General features: G+C 39.8%; 1 protein-coding gene across 3 annotated transcripts in view; it reads left to right on the forward strand.

The window, feature by feature from the left end:
- DCLK1 (doublecortin like kinase 1) overlaps positions 1–19010 on the forward strand; it is a 243734-nt gene that overhangs the window by 118167 nt on the left and 106557 nt on the right. For all 3 annotated transcript variants that reach the window (XM_032188937.1, XM_032188918.1, XM_032188910.1), the window contains exon 4: positions 6521–6620. In XM_032188937.1, coding sequence (XP_032044828.1) covers positions 6521–6620 — 100 coding nt within the window. The remainder of the gene's footprint in view (positions 1–6520; positions 6621–19010) is intronic.

Raw genomic sequence — 19010 nt, forward strand, 5'->3', positions numbered from 1 at the left:
AAGAGGCAGCTTAGGAGGGAAGGTGAGCATGGGGTGAAGCGCAGCTCCCCTGGGCTTGGGGAGCTTTTGGATGGGCTCTGGGGAGGTAGCAGGTTAGCAAGCCATTGAGTATGAAAATTCGTGTTCCTGACTGCTCTTATGGTAGTGTCTTGTGTTCATCTCACAGGGGGGTGTAAAACATGCTATTTCGAGAGACATTAATCTGATGCGTGGCCTCACAAGCCGGTTGTAAAGGCGGTGTGGCTGTGCAGCTTCAGGCAGCCCAAATCCTGGCAGTAACATCTCCTCTTCATTTACAGAGGGCACTCTTGTAATGAGAATCTCATGATAAAATGCTCTTCTTCACTGAAAAGCTCTCACAGCTTGATGATGCGGTTGTCACCATGGAGATTTCATTCCGACAGAAAAGAATTAATTCAGTGCTGTTCAACTTGGGAAGCGTGCAGCAGATACCTCCCAGTGCCTTTGGCTAACCCAGCACCTGAGGAGAGAGCTTGGATCAGAAACCAGGAGAGGAAGTACATACATGTTGATGATACATTATATTTTTTGTAGATGACCGGCTCTAAAGAAGTGTCATGTGCATAACGACAGATAAATGTGAAAGGGCATGAACAAAAGCCTCGGAGCCTGGGTCAGCAGGAAGGGAAAGAGACTTGCTTTAAATGTAGAGAAAATACTCAGATGTGATGCTCTGTGGATTCGTGTTGAGGTCTGATACCTTTTTGTCATAAAGGATGTTATGTGCAATTATCACATACTCCACGAAGAATGGAGCAGGCTGAGGTTCCTCCAAAATACACATATTAAGAAAAAAAAAAAGGGTGTTGATAGCAAATTTATTTAGAAACAGCAAGTATTTTTCTTTCTTCTTCCTAGAAGCCTTATTGCTATGTTTGGATTTCTGATTTCACAGTAATGACCTAAAAAGCAATTACGCCAATATGGAAATGTTATTATTTTTTTGTTCTGAAGCCATGAAAACCTCTTGAATGAGTAATGGTTGCTTTATTGGTCTTTCTGCAGCACAGTCTGCTAAGGGAAGCACTGTATAGTATGGGAAGTATTAAAAACTGAACAAAGCACTCAGAAATACAGTGTGGGAAGTAGCCCTATACTGGCTAGAAGATAAATATAATGATACAGGAGGTCTTTTGTTCCTGTAGTTCTGCTAGGATTAGGAAGTTAAAGAAAAACCGTGGTGTCTTGTCCTATACAAACAGCTTGTGTGAATTGATAAGCTCTCAGGAATATCCGTAACTATCACAAGGCTGCCAGTGGTGGATGACAGTGAAGTTAGCTCGGGATCTAAGCTGAGATGTTTTCCATGAAGCAGTACATAAAGAGTGGAGACATGGATAAAATAAGTACTTCAGAGGTGGTGATAATTGGAAAACAGAGCTTGGTTAAGGAGGAAAATTGAGAGAAATATATAAAGATCAATTTAAATCTTAAGGATGAACTTTGTTTTATTGGGAAAACAAACAAACAAACAAAAAACAAACCTAAGAGTAGAACAGAGGTATAGAGAGCTCCTTAGAGCTAAAGAGACCTGCCAGGAATAAAACTTCAAGTCTGAGTGAATCAAAAGTAGCAGGAAAAAAAAACCCACAACCTACCAACCCTCCATGAACTTATAAAACTGAGCACCAAATTCATGAGTCAGAGTCCTAAAATGATGAATCATTTAAACACTGAGGTTTTTCCAGGGATAACTTTTTTCTAATGTCTTCTTCACAGCAAGGGAAATGATAATTGAACTTAACATGACATTGTTTCAGGTACAAAAAGGTACCTAACAATTTCTTTAAAACTTCCCAACTGGCTGCCAAGAGGATTGTCTGTGGGGCTGCTCTGAGTTCCCCACCTTCGGGTGTCTTGCCACGTGAGTTTCTCTGTGTCTGTCACCCTCTGAACACGCTCCTGCCTTGCAGCCTACGGCTCTTCTTACACTCACTTCCCTGCCTTTGTGCCTCACATTTTCCTTTTGCCATCCCTCATTTCTCTTTCTTTCCAGAAGACTGCTGTACCCACTTACCGAGTTTTCTTTGTATCATTGTGCATCTTTTTTGTTTTCTCCCTTATTTTTTTGTCCTCAGTTTTGCTTTCCAGCTCTCCATTAACCACGTTGCCTTAGGGCACCCCAGCTTGAGATCTTCTCATTGCTCATCCAAAACAGAGTCTAATTCAAGGTCTAATTAAGTTGTTGTTGTTGAAAGAAGACAAACACACTGAGCGCTCTTTTCCTCCCCAAAACGCAGCATATGAAAAGTGTAATAAAAACATAGAGCAAGTAACACTGGTGGTGTTACGCTGTTGCTTGAGCTGTGAGCTAGAGGATCATTCAAGTTATTTGATTCTTTTTTTATTTAAAAATTTCAGTCACTATTTACTTGATACACGGTCAACTTTAAAACAGTGGGAAAGCAGTCAGGGCGCTGTCGCTGAGGAGACACATGCAAAGAGGTCTGTTCTGGTTTTGTGTGGTTTAAAACATGAACTCAGAGAGGTTCCTGGCCTCGCTATAACCAGAATCCAGCTATTATAGGAGGTGATTTCATCTGTTATTTATCTGAACTCGCTTAATGCTTTTAGAAAAAGGCTTGATTCATTCCCTCCGTCCTTCCTTCCCTCCGCCTTCTCCTTCTCCCTGTCTCCCTTTCTCTGCAGCTCCTTCCTGGCACTGCTAACTGCCAGCCAATGCCTCTGCAAGCTGCTGTTCTTTATTCTTGGGTCATCTGTGCTCCTAAATGTAAAGCATAATTCCTTACATCTTTCTGCAGATACAGGAAAGGGTGGTTCCATAATACAGTTACCAACTTCAAAGAGGTGAATATTAAGACCTTAAATGCTTTGGGCGTGTAAAGGAATAACAAACGGCTCCATAATAGTTAGGAGATTCCTCATTGGATCCAGGTACACCCCTGTCTGGCGGAGAGAAAAGGAAAGAAAGAGAAGTGAAGGTAATTTTAAAGGTGCCTCCAGTTCCCATGCCGTGGTGCAAAGCCAGTGCTGAGCCTGGTCCTGTTGGTCCCTGTGTCCCCTAGTGAAAGCACCAGACTGACCTCTGAGATAAAAAAAAAAAAAAAAAAAAAGTCATTTGGGGTTCTTCCAGTGTTTCCCTCTGAAGGGGCACATGGGATTCCTAAATTGTTTACTGGGACAAGAAAGATGAGGATTTGAGAAGGATTCAGACTTCAGCCTGTAAAACTTGCTCAGGTAAGTGTAGGCATGACAACAACTTCTGCCTCTCTGCTATTTTGCATCTGCTGCGTAGAGCTCAGCGAGGCTTTGTATGACTTGAGTATTGCCCAGTGCCTCTACTAGTGACCAGTTTTCCTTGTGGCTCTTTGTCTTCTCTCTTGTCACTCAGGCAAAGGATCCTAATGCCTGAGGCTTCTTGTCCTCTGGTATTAGTGTTATCGATGTAGTGTTATTGATGCGTTCCCCTAAAGAGACACCACTAACCTTAAATTTCACCTGTCTGCCAGCAACTTGTTTGTGTCCAAGTGTCATGGTACACGTAGCGCCAAGTGTGTAGTAGAAAATATTTATTTCTTCAGTTTGGTTTTACTGAGGTTGTATGTCTGACTGCTCCTGCACAGGCTGTGTTTCCCTCGCTGTGAGAAACGTCCTGCTGGAATACGGAAGAAAAATCTGAAAAGGGAGAAGAAGGATTGCGTGAGCTGGACACAACAAAAATGCTGGGGGAGGCCTTGGTAACATAGCTTTTTAAAAACTGGCTACGTGCAACAGAGCACACTGACCTCTTGAGCACTGTCACAGTTCAAAACAGGTGATGCAGATCCTTGATCTCCTAAACCGTAACTTTTGAGGAGCTGTTTTCTCCAGAAGTGAAAACGGGTAATAAAAAGCAGGTCCTGCTGCTTAGTTGATGACTGAGTGTGAGTAGAAAGTGCTTGCCGATTTCTTGTAAAAAAGCCCGAAAGCGGGTGTGTGTGTTTGTTCGATGCCTTCTGGAAAAGCCCTGCAGTGTAACCCACGAGGGGCTGGAGCTGGGGAGCCGAGCAGGCCTTGGATGTTGAGACACAAAGGATGGAAAAGGCTACAGAGGAGGAAGTAGACAATGAAGGAAGTGGCAAGGCTTAAATTAAATAGTATAAAATCAAAAATAAAATAAAATAAAGGTACTGGAGCTGGAAGAGAAGATGCTTCTGAAGGGTATTGCTGTAAGCTTTATAGTTGCTAGAATTGTCATTCACAAATTATTAAAATCTTGGGAGGCAAGAAAAATGATGAATTTTAGTTGAAAAAATAAAGTTTGATTAAACAAATATATTTAAGTACAAAATATATTTTTTATTTTATTATTTGCATCTAAATTGCATACACTTAACCTTAAATGCTTTAAATTTTGGCTTAGTTGAACCTGCATAGGTCTCACTACATCCATTTTAATGTCTTTGTTTTGGCTTGAGTGAAACCCTCGTAACTAACCAGAGCCAAAGTTTTTGTTGTTGTTTTGTTGTAGTTTTATAAAACCCGTACAATTTTTTTATTCAAATAGGAATTTAATTTTAATTCATGCACGTTGTCAAAATAGCTCAACTTCGTGCATAGGGTCGCTGGGCATTTGTTTGGTTCTGATGCTCTGCTTGGTGCTAAATGTTGAAGGTCATCGCTCCCCAGAATTGTGTCAAACTTGGGATGCACACAGGAAATCACAGGATTTTTTTAATGCCATCCTGAAAATTAGTGGGTTTGTGCACGATGTGGGAGAAGTGGCAATTTCAGAGGAACTTGACTGAAGGGAAGAGATGTTTGAAGCTTGGTGGGTGGATGGGGTGGGAAGATAGGCAGGATATGTCTTGTGGACAAAAAAAAGATGGAAACTCAGTGAGTTTATAAAAAGGTTGCTGAGGCTGATACACTAATAGAACATAAACTGAGTAGGAACGTGGAAAAAAGCTGCATGAAATATTTACATATTTGATGCTGGTGCTCAGGTGCTGTGTGGTGTTGTTAATGTGAGGATATTGATAGGAATGGGGCTGTGGTAGACCTTAATCGAAAATTATGTGTATTGCTCCAGGACAGAGCAATTTCAAGAGTACCTGGTATTTACTTCAGCTAGTTCTTCACTTGAATTCCTCATTTTTCAGCTGCTATTGCTCTACCTTTAACATAGTTTTAATGACAAATTGTACTTTGCAAGCCAGTCACGACATGGAGCAGTGTTTTTCTTCCTCGAGACTTTTCGAGCACAGAGCCTCATAACTGCTCTAGGTGCTGAAGCCGTCTGCTGTGCTTCTGGGAAGCACGAGAGGAGTTTCAGACCCCATCGATGCCGATCGCTGCAGGTTGGGGCTGCTGGTGGTGTGTGTTTGGTTTTATGCCGAGGTCTGCAGGACCCTGGCTAGCCTCACTAGCTTAATCTTGCACTTCTCTGTTTGTAGGCTTTAAATGCTGACTTTTTCCCTACTTATTATGAGGGGGGTGCTCTCCTTCATTTGGACTGTTCTCAACTCTTTTGTCAATTTTTATAAATGCTTTATGTGTAACTTTCCTGTCTGCATTCAGTTGGTGTGAAACCATGAAATATTACCTGTTCAAACATTAATGTGCTATTCAATTGCAAAACATTATACAAAAATAAGCAAACATAACCCACTAAAATTTTCTTGTAAATGTGAAACAAGGACAGAGTATATAATGCTGCTTACAAAGTATCTTTCTTTTTCTTTTTTTTTTCTTTTTTTTTTTTTTTTAATGGTCAGATATTTAATTTGTTTTTGATATTTGGTATGTCCAAAGGCAGGTTTGGAGAACGTTACTGACTGTTCTTTTAAGAACATCAGTAAAGAAATACTAAACTTTTTAAGTAGCTCCTTGCAAATTAAAAGTTATTATAAGGATATCTCAAGCATGGTCATAAAACTGCACCGACCTAATCCTGCTGCTCGCATTTGGGAGTTGAGAGAGGTTAGTTATCCTTTTATTCTGTACGAGAAGAATTCCCAGCTCATCTGATTATTCAGATTGGTGCCTATGAAGAGGTTTTACACGGACTCTGCTGGCAGAGATGAGGGATATATGATGGAGACTCAGTTCACCCATAGGAGTTTTATTCCTGGTCAGGAAGATTTTGCTGAAATAACTACGTTTAATTCTGCATACGAAACTGTTACCTAATTTCATGGCTGTCAAAGAGTAGAACTGTGGGCTCAGAAGCAAATTAATTATCCACTAACAGCTGAATGGTACCCTGTGCGTAAACAAAAGGCATTTACCTCATACCCCACTGATGCATCGTGCAATAAATGTGACAGTTAGGGCATTTTGCCTTATCTCTCTTTTCCTGCAGTGTCCATAAAAGTGTTTCTCACTTGTAACAGATGGTCAGAGCACAGCTTTGAAATGTATCTGGAGATGAAGCCCTGTTGATTCCATTAAAAGTGAAGAATTTTCATGCAGATGGAAACAAGGAGGGATTTATTGTTTTTACAATTCCGATGATGAGGTATTTCATACAATGCCTTCCTTTCCTTTTTGCTTGCAGGTGATGTGCCTTCAGGATTTCTTTGGCGATGATGACATTTTTATTGCATGTGGACCGGAAAAGTTCCGTTACCAGGATGACTTCTTGCTGGATGAAAGTGGTAAGAAAACGTATTTTAAAAATGTTTGCAACCAGCGCAAAGGACAGCTTTCCGTATCGTGCTGGCTTAGCCCTAACTCTATCACCTAAATAAACTTCAGAAAAAGAACAAATGCTTTATTCTTTAAATTTCAGATACTGAAAATGAGAGGTAACTGAAAGCAATAATAAAGGTACCAAGGGAAAAATATCTGCTCATGCGGCATAAAACTTTATCTCAGCCTGAATTTGATATGACATAGGAAATAGTAATGTGTTTGGTGAAAGTCCTATTTTACAAGGTCGTTCTTAGTATTTTGTCTTTATTTTGTCTTTGAATTTATTCTACTTATCTCTCAACCTTACAGTTCTTATAATTGATATTTATATAATGTGTCACAGGTAGTATGATGCAGGAAATTACAATTCTGTATGGACGATAAACAAGCAGCAGATATAAAGTCATCAGAGGAAATTCAGGGAGTTCTCTGTTTAGTCAGAGACTGACTAATAAAGTAATTTATTTGATGTACAAAATCCTCTAAGGAAACTATGCTTGTTTTGTGGCTAACAACATAAAGAATATACCTAAATTGTGAATGGTAGTAGTAAGAAAAAGAAATTATTAACATTGTGCATTTGACAACGGAGTAATCACTTAACTCAAGATTATTTCTATGCAGAGCAAGACCCAGCAAAGGTTTTATTCCTCCCCTCCTCTTTCACAGTCCAGAGTATGTCTCTAATGCATTGCTATCAACTCCTCTAATCTTTTTTTGAAAATACCAAAGGTCTGAAAGAAAAGTTGACTTGAAGAATCAGAAAAAGAAAATTGTAACCATTACTTCTTATAACAAGTACCTCATAGTCATCACGTGTAGAAGTGGAAGGCTTCTTGGTTTAGCTGCATCTGGACAAATGTTGGATTGAGTTGTGTAGGAGCAGAAGAAGTGAGCTTGTGCAGAATTTATGTTGTGAACTGAAAGGGCCTGAAAAAGCAGGTATCTTTGCTACTGAACAAGGCAGTGGCATTTTTATCAATCACAGACAGATGCAAACACATTCCATGTTTCTCTAGAAGACCTTATAATAAGGAAATAAAAAACAAATAGTGCACCAGATTTGCTCTTTGCAATAATGAAATTGCTGTGGTTTTCTATAATGTGAAATGTACAGGCTTGAAAAAGTAATGTTACCCAACTTTAGGACAAGAATTAGAAATGTGAGGGGGATGTGCTTGGGCAGCAGGGTTGTTTCCCAGGTGGGAATGTGGCCAGCACTGCAGTCCTTGCCTTTCAAGAGCAGAGATCCAGGTAGCTGACCGTGTAGTCTGGGCACAGTTGTGTTTCTTACCTAAAAGATGACGCTTGTGGCTGCCCTGTGTCTGCTCACTGAATCCTGCAGCACTTTTTGAGGAACTGACTTGAGAAGTGCTGATAAAAGATTTGTCTAAATCTAGTATATAGATCTGCTTTGGAGTTGTGATGTCAAAATCCAGACATAACCCAACTCTGCTTAGCCTTTATTTGTTTGACATATCATCATGTCTTTGAGTAAGCATTGTCCTTCTGGAACATTTCTGCTTAAATACATATTATGCAGAGTTGAAATAAGAAAGTAGCTGAAAGTGTAGCTGAAAATACAACTTCAGTGACCTGTTCTGGTGTTTGCTTTAGTAATAAGCTAGGAAAGAGAAAAAAAAATATTCCAGACTATGTTTCTCATTTCTTTGCAAATTTCACATCATCGTTGCCTTCCATTTTTGGGGAAGTTTGGAAGCAGAAAATTTGTTTAGGTTCCTTGCCATTACTAGCTGACATATCAATTGGTACGGATCCATTCAGCCCTCTCCGAGATAGGAGCAGGATTTGGAGAGACTATAAAAGAAAACAACGGAGCTTTTAGCTTGTTTCGCTTGGCAAATGAAAAGAAAATTGTGTGCTCATGTTGTGTCTGTGTGTTCCTCACGGTTAGTCTAAGAACATTAAAATTATTAGTAAGTACTGTCCAACTGTGCAAGACGTGGAAAGCCTGTCTCCGCTTCCCTAAAAAGCAGCGTGAAGCAGCTCTGTGCTAGTCTCTGTCGCTACATCCCTTCAGTTCCCAGTTTCAGCTGGATGTTAAGAGTAACAGTTGCGGTGCTGCAGCCTAAAAGAAAAGCAAAAATTGAAGGTGGGAAAGAAAAGGATGAAAAATAAATGACTAAATTATCAAGGTGTTCAGGGCTGTTGGGAAAGAGGGAATTATTTTTCAGGGAGGAAGAATGCCCTTGTTTTATGGTCTGGGTTCAGAGCTCCTGATACTAGCACCAAAAGGTAAGTTTCTGGAATTGGAAAATCAATCACCTACACTGGGATTTGTCTTAGCTAAGAGAAGGTATCAAGAGAAGCTGAGTCATCCCAATAAGTTCCCTTCCCAGTAAATAAAACATTAGACCTATCGATGGGGTAGGTGGTAGATGTTTTATTGACTTGGTCAAAGGTAGAGGTTTAAGACAGTTCAGATGAATTATGCTCTAGAAGTGCCTGGTTTGATTTTGTAAATGGTATCTACGTGCCTGGGAAGGCTGTTTTTTTATCTGTGTTGTATTTCTCTAAAGTTGGTAACCAACTTTTAGAATGCGATAAATTCTACCCAATGGGAAGGAAAGTGAGTAAGGACTCATCAGTCTGTACTACTTCAGGGCATCTTGCTGGTTTTTGCTTCTATAGCTTGCTCCCAGAATCAGAAATAAAGGAAAAAAACCAACAGTCTGGAAGTCAGGGAATCAATCTTCTTGTATAAGTTTGGGATTAATATTTACCTGTTTCTTTTCTGAGAGGTGATTGTCTAACATGCCCTTTAGACGCCTCCGATAATGAGGATTCTGTAACCTCCAGAGAATTGCTGTTCTAGTGGTAAACTCTCCTTGATTTTTTTCAGCCGTCTCATCCAAGATTCCCATGCCATAAATGAAGCCCATTGCTACTTCTCTTATCTATGGTGAACATGGGAAACAGATGATTGTTTTTTTCCTTAGAAAAATCTGTGGACTGCTACGTGCCCCCTCTTCTTTAAGCTGAGCAATTAGCTCAGCCTTTCATTATTTTGACTTCAGGTTCAAACCTGTCCTTGAAAGAGGGAATGTGCTCCTTTGTATCATCTCCCTTCTCTGTTTTATGTCTTTCAGGAAGAGGCATTGCATATCCCCTTGGCAATCAGTTAAGAAAAATCAGTTAATTAGCGATTCATCAAAGAACAAAATAAGCAGTCGGCACTATACATCGCTGTTTCTTCTCTCTGCCTTCATGTACAGCTGTTTTTCATATTAACCACACTGTTTATCACATGAAATACAGAATCAATAGACGCCACCCCCCTCATAATTCCTAGCAGTCATCTCCACATCTGACCTGATGGATACATACGATAGCCACATACGCTTCCATGAAGAGAAGTACAGATGGGATGTGAAAACACTTGGGAATTGCCGTAATGTTAAAAAGTAAACACCTCTTGTTTATCAGGCAGCACTGGTGATTCTGTTTGCATAGGAAGATTTTGTGGGCAGTGTAAGCACACAAAAAATTATATTAATGAAGCATACCATTACATCAGCCAGCTTGTAAGGCGAAGAATTCCTCAGTGTAGGATATGGCAGTGGCTGCTTCAGGCGTTGTTAGCTTGCACTTCTGGAAACTTGCCCAGAAGTCCCAGTTTTTCTTTAACTGCTGGTGGCTCAATTTTCAAAGAAGGAAATAAGTCAGGGGATGCTTTTCTATAGCCCTCAGCTGTATGTTGGCAGAGATTAGGATTTAAAGGCCATACTCACAAAAGCATTTGCAATCAGCTATTATTTAGGTGCCGAAGTAGGACTTGGCAATGTAAATAACTTATGGGATTGTCCCTAAATGAGAACATCTCCTTGGCTTCCTTAGCACAGTAAAATAAGTCAGTTTTTGGCAATATCAGAATTACATTTCAAAAAATTGCTTTATGTTTAGTTAATGTTGGCCGGGTGCTCTGCAAGCTTGAGTCGCAGAGTCTAACTCCTAAACGTGACAGAATTCATCACGTACAGGCGCATCATGTCAAAAAGCTCTGATTTAGACTGACCCAAGCCAGTATCTACCTCCAAGCAGAGCGTAACCAATATACAATGCCTGGATGTAGAAACAACTTCAGATCACTTGTCAAGAGCACATGTGCCTGTTATGGAAACAATGATGAGAACGACTCTTTTCGAGGGGAAAATTAAGACTGGAATCGTGGAAACCTAATTTCCCTTTGACTTCGCTGGCCTGCGTTCGTCCTCAGCTCGACATCTCAGTGCCAGCAGTTGTACTGCATCATCCTGCCAGCAGCAGCCGGCTTGCCAGGAAAATCTGAGTCCTGCGGTGTCCGCACACGTGTGCGCGCACGGAGGCATGCACATGCATCTGATTCAGTAACTGCGGTTAAGGTCAGGAGGATCGTGTTTATCCCTGTTAATAACTGTCAGGTTTCTCTAACCTCGATTACTCTGTCCTTCCTAAAAGAGGGAGAGAGGGGAAATTGGTTGTAGTCCTCGTCTACCCTGATTTACAGGACAAAGACTGATGTGTTAGCAGCTTTTGGCTAGACTTAGGAGTGGAGAGCATGCTGGCTGACTTACTCTGCCCTCATCAAAAACTCGTGCTTTGGCAGTTGGAAAATCATGGTGGGTTCTAGGGACTTTGAGATACAACTTTGCTTTCAACAGAGGCATAAATATAAAGTGTTCCAGCACGCTGTGATATTTCCAAATGTCATCGACTGCTGGGCGTTAGAGACAGATATTCTGTGTATGAAGCAGAAACAAAGGCAGGAAGGGGCTAGTCCTCTGGCATATATACCACTTAAACTAATCGTTCAGAGCAGGCAGAACGAAGGCAGCTCGGTTTCCTGTGGATTTGCATCCAGTGCCTCCTTTATTTTCCTGCTCCAGGACCTCCAGTTTCATCTCCACCCTGTCATCATCTCTTAGACACTTGCCCAGTGCCCTCAGCTCCTTCCCACACGGTGCTCGCCTTCATCCCCTTGCCTTTCTTGCTGTGAGGACATTAATGGGGCATCCCATGTATCCATCACACTGACAGCTGCACAGTTTTATCAAAACTTTTAGGGATATCCTGTCACTGAGAGCATCATTACCCATGCCAAACTCGGTAGAAAATGTCCCTGATTTGTTTGCGGAGAGATGCCAGGCCATGCGGGCAGGCAGGGAGCGCTCCCAAAAGGTTTGTTACCTGGGGCAGCCCCACTAGAAGTACCCATCTCTTGGGAAGCTTTGGTGGCACGAGGCTTGGATCTGGTTGCATGGAAGTATGTGGCAGTGTAAGGCTGACTTGGTTGGTTTTATTTGTGTTTCCTGCTCAGGATTTCTCTTGTAACACTTAACTTTTTTATTGATATGTTCTTTCTTTATTATGCAAGGTCATTTCTTTATCTGTTGCCTGCAAGCTCTTTGCTTTGAATATTCACTACTCTGTCTTACAGGTCTACTTATTTGACACTTCTCACCTTTTTGCCTAAGCGTATCTTGCAGGGAAGGTTTGGTCATTCACATCGGGAATCTTTGCTCCCCTCTGGCTAAACAGGAATAAAGATATGTTAGAGCTTTCGAGAAGATTACATAAGTGTTTCCAGTCCAGATTTTTCCACTGTAGTCCCTCTTTGTTCCTTCCCTTCCCTTACCTCCTCACCATCCATGTATATTTGCATAGTTGTCATTTTTCGGCATTATTGCTGTGAAAAAATTGCCTATATATATAATGAGGAAAAATCAGGATCGCTTGAAACTTACAAAACAGTAGCTCATTGAAACTAGCCAAACAGCAGTGCTGCAGTTGAGGCTAATTCACTCTCTTCATTGAACCAAATGTTCCTCAATATGTTTTCTGCAGCATTTGCTTTCTCTGATGTCTGTTAAAAATAGCACGAATGAAACGCCATCCAGTAAATAGAGCTGGTGGAAATTCCTGCTTCATTTGCATAAGGATTTGAGTATGCATCTTCCTTTGACATTTGGCAAAGGCAAAGTTTGTTTTGGATATAAAAATCCAAAGAACTTTGGGCCATAAAATATCACGATTTTCTCAATGATAAATATGGAGTTAAATTGCATTTTGATTGAGAATTTATAACATGAAACTTAAGCCTGTTTAAAAAACAAAACAAAAACTATTTTTAAACATGATCAGTATTATTATCTTAATATACTGGAGATTTTACTTGTATCGGGTAGTGTTAATGTATTGTTAATCACGGAGTAGACAGAATGTGTTTATTTTTGTTGGTGTTTTATAGCATGATACTTTTGCTATTTCTTTTTTTTTTTCTTACATTGAAATTTCCTGAACCGAATCTTCTTAGGAGATTATTTAGATTAATCAGATTGGTTCAGGAGCAGAGGTTTTTCCTACAACAGATTTTAAGCTAATTTCCCCAAATACAGACATTTCTATTGTACATCCAAATGCAAGGAGCGGAACTCAGATTTTTATTTCCAGTTCCAAAAACAGACTTTGTGCTGGGGGAGTAACACAGAAATTCGGCAGGCATAACAGATCTTCATATTATTCTGTTGGCATTTGAGTTCTTAATTTGACTGCCTGATACCTCCTCTTTCATGTAACTTTATTTTAAGCATAAGTAACTTTATTTTAGCCTTTAAGCATAGTCCATAGGCTGTATAAAGTTCCATTCTGCATGTCCTCATAAAATACGAACTTCCAAATATGCCAGCTTCATTGGAGAGTGCTACTTAGGAGAGACCTTTCATCTTTTGCTTTTCTAGTTCTAGTGAAGATGGAAGCATCAAAAAGTAGCTCTATACAATACTTCTTTCCCCCAAGGCTGTTAATGAGTTTGGTGTCGAGCATAAACAAGTTTAAATTTAGAGATTCGTAGGGATCACTTTTTGTACATGTTTGACCATATACTTTTCCTCATCTTGTTAAGCAGTTTGGTGAAATGGAGTATAAAAGACTGGTAATCTTGGCAAGTAGGTTTGTATTTTTCACAGTTTGTGGATCCTTTCCAGTACAAGAAACTGTTAGGATTGGATCTGTTTCTGAAAAGATGTAACCTGTAGTCCTGTTCCAGGAGATCCTTTGTATAAGCAGCACAGTCCCATTTTCTCCAGTTATTACGAGTTTGGATGAGACATCTTCGAGATGAGTTGTTCCTGCAGTATTAGTCCTTCATTATTCAGCCTGAGAACCTGAACAAACTGTGCTGTCTGCAAACTGTATTAGAATGGGCCCTGGAGAGCTGCCTGTTTACTGGGTGGTAGTGGTTGTACAAAGAGGTTTTGTACTGAGATTAGACTACTCATCGTTAATAAAATTGGACTGAGTTGTTAAAATATGGCCATTGTAATTTTCTACTTCTCGTACTAGATGCTGACTCTATACCTGGAGTGCTGTCATGTCTTGAATAAGTGTGTATGTAAGTGGTTTTTTAAGGCCAGAAGTGTCCAAAGCTTCTTTTATACTGGCAAAACCTTTTGAAAAGAGAACAATAAATCAAAATCCATAGTTCATTTTAGAAAGCAGATGTGTAAGAAAAACGTATTTGTCCTTAATATTCAGCAAGGGCCTTTTCTGAAAAGTCTAATCAAACACAAGCCCCAGTATGGAAGCTGAAAAGTGAAAACCAACCTGGATAACATTTCAAAGTGGAAAGATTGGAAACGGTACGTCAGTGATAGGTATTCTTATTTGTATACACATACATATTTAATACTATTCCGTGTATACAGATGCAAATAATACAAAACCCCACAAAATGGGTTTACACATCCAGTAGATCTCTGTATAATGGTGGTGTTGGTCTGCGCTGCTGAAATGATGGTTTACAATATATGTTGAAGTACTGGCTCCGTGCTGCTATTTTCGAAATGCAACCTACAGAAATTTCCCATGTAAAAAATTCCAAGTGCTACCTTGACAGTTCAGGTGGCTTCTGTGAACAGGCACCTTCGGCTAAACTTTTTTCATAGCGTAGCTCACTGCAGGAGGACTGTGTGCTAATCTTATGCATAAAGTAATCTAAGGCTGACTAATCATTAGGAAGTCTCATGTTGCCAGGGAACTGAACACCCGTAGGTGGTAGGTCATGGAGCTGTGATTTGGATTCTTTTATTCTTCACTCAGAGCTTTTTTAATGTTCTAAAGGAATTGTAACACTTATGTTTTCTTTTCTTTTGGAAGAAAATTCTCCAGGGACCTAGAATGTATTGATGCAAGAGGGGAACTAACCCGAGATCTCTTTTAACTGAAGGACCTGGGTCAAGAAAAGTCTTTGAAAGATAGCTAATTATTACTGTGTAGAGGGTGGTTAGAGACAAAAATTTTGAATTTTAATTTTTTTCTGTTATTCTGAAATAGGAAAGAAACATTTTTCACAGCTGCTTAGAAGATTGTCGAGCAAAAAGGGGAAGACAGCTTAAAGAGCCAGGCACTTTCTGATAAAGACACAATGTTAAGGAAGAAAAAATCCTCCAGGAGAACAAATTCGATGGATCTTTATTAAAAATATTTCTGTAACTTTGTCTGCTCTGTCTGCTTTACCAGTGCACATCAGTATGTACAGGACATAGGAGAATGTAATAGACACATTTTTTAGTAGCAGTTGCTGTATTGCAGGGCTGGAAGACAGCATATGCTTTTCTTTCTGCTTAAAAACCATAAATTGGGGAACCATGGGGGAGTGAAGGCAAGGGAGCCTAACTTCGGAATCAACTAAAATGCCTCAAATTGTCAATAAAAAGAAAAATCTTAAATTAATACATGAGCATTTAATAAAAAGGACAAACCCACGTAAGTAAAACAGGATTGATTTTTTTTTAATCCCTTTGAGGAGGACAGTTCTCCGGAGATTCTTCTGGGAGTGTTCTGGGATTACAGACTGGATCCAGACAGACAGCTGTGTAGTTTTTACCAGAGGGAGGAATACTCAAGTGTTAAGAAATGCTTTAAACTTCCTAGATGCAGATTGGAGACAAAATTCTGCTAATGCTAACTGGGAACATTTTATCCGTTTGTGAAAGCTGTGTTTAGTGAACCTATAAACCATAATGCTCTTCTAGATTTAGTGCTGTTAATAATAAAAATATTACAGAACTGTCCTAGAGCATTAGATATTGTAATCTTATGTTGATTTTAGTTATGTTGAATAGAAGTTTCAAGAAGATTAAGCCAATTCAGCAATTAAGTCTTTTATTTTATTTTAAGAGAGAATACTTTGAAAAATCAAAAGAATTTGTCAGTGAACTCCATTGTACTTAAGATACTGAGTACCTGAACATACCGGAGGCTTGGAATTCCTTTAAATCAGAGGTCCAAAACCCAAGAGGTTTGTGTCCATCCAAAGGAGAAAATACATGTACATTGTTAAAGAAGTCTATACAAAAAGCTAGGGATGAAAATATTCACATAGTAGCGTTTGACAAAATTATGCTGATTTTGTCCTTGATAAATCAAATTTGATAAAACATAACTGTAAGAACTAAAGTGATGATACAGTGCAGTATGCACACATCCTGTTGTGCAGGTAGCGGTGTGTCATGGTTGAGGAAAAAAACTTTAGCTTGTATATGCTGTATGTGCAACCAAGATAATAACAGGAACTTAATGCTGCTCACCCTCCTGTAATGCAAAACTGGTACCTGCACAGATTACAGGTTGTCTGTCACTTCTTTACTAATCTGATTTATCATACCCAAGAAAAACAGATTCTTTGTGCTCTCAGCTAGGACATCAACTTTACAAACAAACTCATTTGTAAACCTTAGAATATTCTCTGAACGCTCTCTGAAGTATGCTGTGATATCCAGAATGAAAGACGATTTTGTAGGCTAGGTCTGTTTCCAGCCTAACTGCATTTCCAGCCTGCAATTACTTAAAATTTCTCAGAAGATTAAAACAACACCGGGACTTTACACACCTTAGTAAGTGTTATGGTGTTAGCAGATGTTCTTAGTAAAGCCACATTTCCCAAATATCCCACTGTCAGCCTATTGCCATCGTGATTCAGCCTGTTTACTTTAGTTTTATCTAAATAATTACAGCAAAATTTAATTGCCTGAACCAGATAGCGTTCAAGGAGAACCCATTAATATTAGAGGCAAAAGCTGCCTGGGGATTTGTAAATTAGAGCCAGTTCTGGCGTTCTTGGTATTTTTTAACTGAGGAAGCTGATTTCTGGATTTTCTGATGATGGGTACAGCAATGTTGCGGTAAGTCCACTGTAGCTGAAGACAGCAGCGACATCCCGAAGGTAGAAGAGGCTGAAGTGTGGGTGGGCTGGCACCGGGACGTGCCCACAGAGAGCACCCGCCAGGCTTTTGTTGCCCATGCTGCAGCACAGCTGCATGTGCGGGGCACATGTGTGCAGGTGTGAATGGGCTTTTAATGTCGGCATCTAAAAGTGTTTTGCTTTAAAGGGTGCTGCACTTAATTGTTCTGCACACGAGGATTTTGGCTGTGAAAACACACGGTTGACAAGCTCTGCATTGTAAGGCATTTAACTGAATCTCAAATTTTACTTTTTTTCTTCTGTCCATTTGAAGACACTTCAGGCAACAGCTGATTTGCTATTTGTCTTCTTTCACACCTGAATAATTTGTATTGTGTGTACGAAAAATGGATAAAAACTTTCAGAACTAGAGGCATGCTGACATGCTTTTTGTTTTCTTAAGGGCATGCTAAGTAATGCTGCTCTTTTAAATAGCTATTAGAATACCAGGTGTTTTTATTCCTTCAGACAACATCAATCTACGGTTTTCTCCTTTAAAAAACATTGCTTAATCACTTTCAATACTCATTACAGGCAGATTTGAAGCACTAAGTAGAAAAAAGATCAGTCTGTAATATTCTGAACTCCTTGAGGTATATTAAAGAAGTTTATTTGCTGCAAAAGAGACAGTATGTGCCTGTCTAACTTTATTTGAAACCAAACCTACTGCAGTGGACACTTACATAACAGCATGTGTTTAAATGGAACAAAAATATGGTTCTTATTCCTCCTCTATTTTCCACAATGTTTTGAAAGTTTCATCTCGTTTTCCCTACCCATTACAAGCAATCTACACTACTTAAATGTTCCTGACAACCAAAAGCAAAATCAGACCAGTTACCTGGGTGTGATTTAGAATAATTGCATTATTTAGATAAGTGTCTGATTGGATTGGGGACTAGATTTGAATACAGCTTTCAGAGTGAGGATGGAGAAAATGGTGTGAAAAGAAACTACACTTTTTTTTTTCTTTTTCTCTGTGATTTAACACACTATTTTAAGTGGATGGATGATATTTAGTAAAGAACAAGAGGAAAACCCGCAAGAATTGCAGAGTAAACATGCCAGTAGTTTCACAGTGGATATTGTAGGTACATGGAAAGATAGCGCAGACTATCCATCATTTTTGGCAAAGTTCCAGGGTACCTGGTATTCTTGCCATGGGCAAATCTATAATTAGTCTAAAACCCTACACACGATTGAGCTATCCTGGGTACCAAAACCAATGACTTCCTACTGAGCTAAAACAGTCTGCTTCTCGCTGGCACTAGTCCACGTTTCTCGCCTCCAAAACAAGTGCTTTGATATTTTTCGTGCAGGAATGCAAGAGGCATGAAACTGGAATAGGAAGCAAGAAAGAGCATGTGTCTGCAGGCTAGTAAGCAAGACCACATAACCTCAGGAAGGTCCTCGCTGCTGGCTTGGGCATGTCCCATGTCACTTTGTCACCCAGGTGGGCCCCCATCGTAGCAACTTGGCTTGGCTCTCTGAATCCACTTCAGCAGTGAGAGAACCTTAAACTTTGGAAATGAGGATCCAGACCTGAGAGGCTTTGTAGAATCATTAAGGTTGGAAAAGCCCTCCAAGATCACCTGGGCCAACCATTCCCCTTCCACCAGTGTCACCCACCAAACGATGACCTTAAGCACCACGTCCAACCTTGCCTTGAACACCCGCAGGGACGGTGATGACAATTCCAGTGTCGGCCTCAAAATAACTCGCAAGAGAAGGCTGTACAGATCAGTTTGTCTTCCAGGTTGCATTCTCAACAAATACTTTCTCAAGTTGCATTTATAAACCGGAATTCAATAGGCATAGCTTCTTAATCATGTCTGTACTTTCAATTTGATATTTCTATATCCTTGTTCATATTATTGATGAATTTCAGCACAGTCATTTTACAGCTATTAATTAAACAATGGTCTTCAGTTAGTACCGTGCCTGTTTTTTTTAATGATAGTGTCCCAGTGGCAAACAAAATTTAGGGTTACTTTTGCTTCCTAAACTGGTAAAACAATTTCCCTCATTTTTCTCTAGGTTCTTAAAAGTTTTTCTGGAGTTCTGCAATCTTTCCCTTTACTTCCTATTTCTCTTGTGAGTCAGACTGCTTTGT

Source organism: Aythya fuligula, chromosome 1 (genome assembly GCF_009819795.1).
Source record: "Aythya fuligula isolate bAytFul2 chromosome 1, bAytFul2.pri, whole genome shotgun sequence".
NCBI classification, from domain to species: Eukaryota; Metazoa; Chordata; class Aves; order Anseriformes; family Anatidae; genus Aythya; species Aythya fuligula.